This window comes from Pinus tabuliformis, chromosome 9 (assembly GCF_031772625.1).
Source record: "Pinus tabuliformis cultivar Carrire ecotype Pingquan chromosome 9, CPIR1, whole genome shotgun sequence".
Classification (NCBI taxonomy): Eukaryota; Viridiplantae; Streptophyta; class Pinopsida; order Pinales; family Pinaceae; genus Pinus; species Pinus tabuliformis.
In genome coordinates this window covers 361,649,724-361,653,134 of record NC_142307.1, presented here as the reverse complement: position 1 = coordinate 361,653,134, position 3,411 = coordinate 361,649,724, and the positions used below count along the sequence as shown (strand labels likewise).

The following is a 3,411-nucleotide window of genomic DNA, read 5'->3' as shown; positions in this document are numbered from 1 at the left end:
ACATGCAAGATCCTGATAAGGAACCGCAGAATGACAAAGAATCTAATAAAGAGCAGCCAAAGGAAACTTCATAGCAACCAGGAGATGTCCCATTCAAGAAATCAATCCTTCAATCCCAAACCAAAACTCAATCATGGCATTCTCAAGGAATGGAAGATGATAATCCTGAACCAAGCTCCAAGACACCCAAGGAAAGAGAGGAACCCTCTCAACAACCCCAGATCATGGAAGAAGATCCTGAGAATATAGACATAGGTGAACTGGATATCCTAGGACTGGAGCAAGCATGCAAAACAGGGAATTTTGACAAAATACCAGACTGGCAAGTGGACAATCGGGTAGAGGTCCTTAATCAGGCACAGAATAAATACTCTTTAGGAGTCCAGATAGGAAGTCCATGGGATGGAAAGTTTATCACCAAGGACAGCAAGAAGAGAGGAAGAAAAACAACCCTCGAGAGAACCATCAAGATAGGCGAGGTGTTAGTTGAGTCAGGGAGGTATGCCAAGCTGACCAAGTACTTCGACACTGACCGCCATCCTTCTCAATGAAGCTGATATCATGGAATATAAGGGGGCTCAACGGCCCAAGGAAAGGCAGACTATTAAAAAATATGCTTATGCAGGAAAAACCAAGTATACTTTTTTTGCAGGAGACTAAATGAAACTCGACAGTTTTGGAAAAAATAGCAGCGAAAGCCTCGCCAGGAGGGCTAGTAACAACTGTTGATGCTCAAGGGGCGTCGGGAGGACTGGAAATTCTCTGGGATGCGCGAGTCATTCAACTAAACAACATACATGCTAACAAGAGCTTCATTCAGGCAACATTTCATCTAATCGGCACCAACACCCATGGACATGTAACTAATGTATACTTCCCTCAGGATACTACACACAAAGCTCAAATTCTGAATACACTGTCAGAGCTCAACTCAGACAGGCTATACCCGCTTTGGATATCTGGAGGCGATTTCAACATGATAGCAAGAATGGAGGAAAAGCAAGGAGGCAGAAGCAGAACAAATAGTGACGGGAACTTGCTAAAAGACTTTATTCAAACCAACTGGCTGGTAGATTTTCCTTCAAGCAATGACATCTTCACTTGGAACAATAAAAGAGAGGGATCGCAACAGATAGCTTCGCGTCTTGATAGATTCCTTATTTCAGACAATGCAACTCACCTGGGAGGGGAATTCATTGCTTCCATCCTTCCTGTTTCAGGCTCAGACCACTGGCCTATCGAACTTCAATGGAACAGGCCAGGTAACAGTATCAGGCGTCCATTCCGATTCGAAGAATTCTGGTTAACTCATCCAGATTTTGATGAATTAGTTAGATCAACTTGGCTCAAATTCAATCCTATCAGCGGTACAAAGATGTCCATGTTTCAGCAAAAACTAAAGCACCTTAAAGGCGAAATCAAACGCTGGAATTACACCACTTTTGGCAATATTTTTAAAGCTCAGGCTACTCTTAATCAAGAAATGAAGATGATCTAGCAAAGAATTATCACTGAAGGATGCTCCGACGAACTTACCAAGCAGGAACAAGACATCGAATCCCAAATATTAGAGAGAGCTCAATAGGAGGAAACCCTCTGGAGGCAGAAATCGAGGATTAGATGGCTCAAAGACGGGGAAAATAATACAAAATTTTTCCATAAAAGTACAGTGCAGCGCAGAATGAACAATTACATCACCCATATCAAAAATGAGCAGGCGAATAGAATAGAGACTAATGAAGGCATTGAAGAGGAATTTCTCAGATACTTTAAGAAAGCACACCAAGAACCCAGTATGGACAGAATGCCTACTATAAACAAGATCCTAAGGGACATTCCAAAAGTAATTACAGAGGAGCATAATAGTCTCCTCCTCAAGCCCACCAACTTGCAGGAAGTTGAAGATGTTGTTCATCAATTGAAGACAGGGAAAGCGCTGGGCCCGGATGGATTCACATCAAACTTTTTTCATAAGTTTTGGGATCTTATTAAAATAGAGGTATGGCAAGTGGTGGAGGAGTCCCGCTCATTACGTTGGATGTACCCAGGGCTGAATGCCACATTCATTGCTTTAATTCCAAAGGTGGAAGAATCCAATACACCAGACAAGTACAGACCGATTGCTCTATGCAATATTATCTATAAAATCGTCTCAAAAGTTATAGCTACCAGACTAAAACCGCTGCTCCCTCTCATAATCTCGCCCGAGCAGTCTGGTTATGTAGAAGGTCGGCAAATAACGGATGGGATTATTTTAACTCATGAGATAATCCATTCTTTGAAGCAGACCAAAAAACCAGGTATGCTGCTTAAGATAGATTTATCAAAAGCTTTTGATAGTATCAGTTGGGTTTACATTCAAAAAATTCTTACTGCCTTTGGTTTTGACCCGTCAAGGGTCAGATGGATTATTAATCTTTTGTCTCAGCTTTTTTCTCCATTCTTATCAATGGTATCCCCTCGGCGACATTTCGTCCTTCTAGCGGTATCAGGCAGGGAGACCCCCTTTCACCTTTTCTTTTTGTTATTATGGCTCTCTCAGCGTCTAAAAGGCCTATCCTTCAACAATTCCCCAACTTACTCCCACCAGCAATTTGTGGATGACAACATGCTTTTTGGTTATCCATCGGTTCAAGAAGCTCGCCTCCTCAAATCCCTCCTTTCAAACTTCTCTGATGCCTCTGGAGCCCTTATTAATCGTGTCAAATCTCAAATTTTTTTCTTTAATACCCCTGCTCCCACCCAAAAAGCCATTGCCCATATCCTTGGTTTCACCATTGCTTCCCTTCCCTCCAAATACCTTGGAGCTCCTTTAATCGCCTCGGCCCTCAAGCACTCATCTTGGAAAAACTTGCTAGAAAAGCTTGAGGCTCGGCTCACCCTCTGGACTCACAGAGCCCTTAATATGGCTAGCAGACTTGTTCTCATCAAGGCAGTTCTACACTCCATGCCCTTGTATCTCTTTTCTATTCTTGCAGCTCCTAAATGGGTTCTCAAGGAAATAAAGAATCTCCAGCGCAACTTCTTATGGGGTAGCTCAGGCCACAATTGAAAGTGGGCTCTGGTTAAATGGGACAAGGTATGCCTTCTGAAGAAAGCTGGGGGCATTGGGCTAAGAGATCCTGGGCACAGTAATAGGACGATGGGAGCTAAAGTCTCGTGGAGGTGGCTAGCAAATCCTAATACCCCCTGGGCCTCCCTCTGGACAGCAAAGTATGCGAGCAACTGCCCTATGGAAGAGAGAATTCGAATGACAGAATTAAGCAAGGGATCTGTAATTTAGAACTCGGCTATTCAACACAGAGATCTCATACAAAAGCACAGCTTCTGGGAAGTCAAGAATGGAAGCACTGCAAGATTTTGGGAAGACTCCTGGCAGCAACTCCCAAAGATAAAGGACGCACTCCCTAA

At 43.2% G+C, this 3,411-nt stretch overlaps 1 protein-coding gene across 1 annotated transcript; it reads left to right on the top strand.

Annotated features, from left to right (window-relative positions):
- Window positions 1–988: 988 nt before the first annotated feature.
- On the top strand, window positions 989–1,498 carry LOC149148707 (uncharacterized). Its single transcript, XM_089442258.1, has one exon. It carries the CDS (start codon window positions 989–991, stop codon window positions 1,496–1,498), a length of 510 nt encoding a protein of 169 aa, XP_089298384.1.
- Window positions 1,499–3,411: the final 1,913 nt, after the last annotated feature.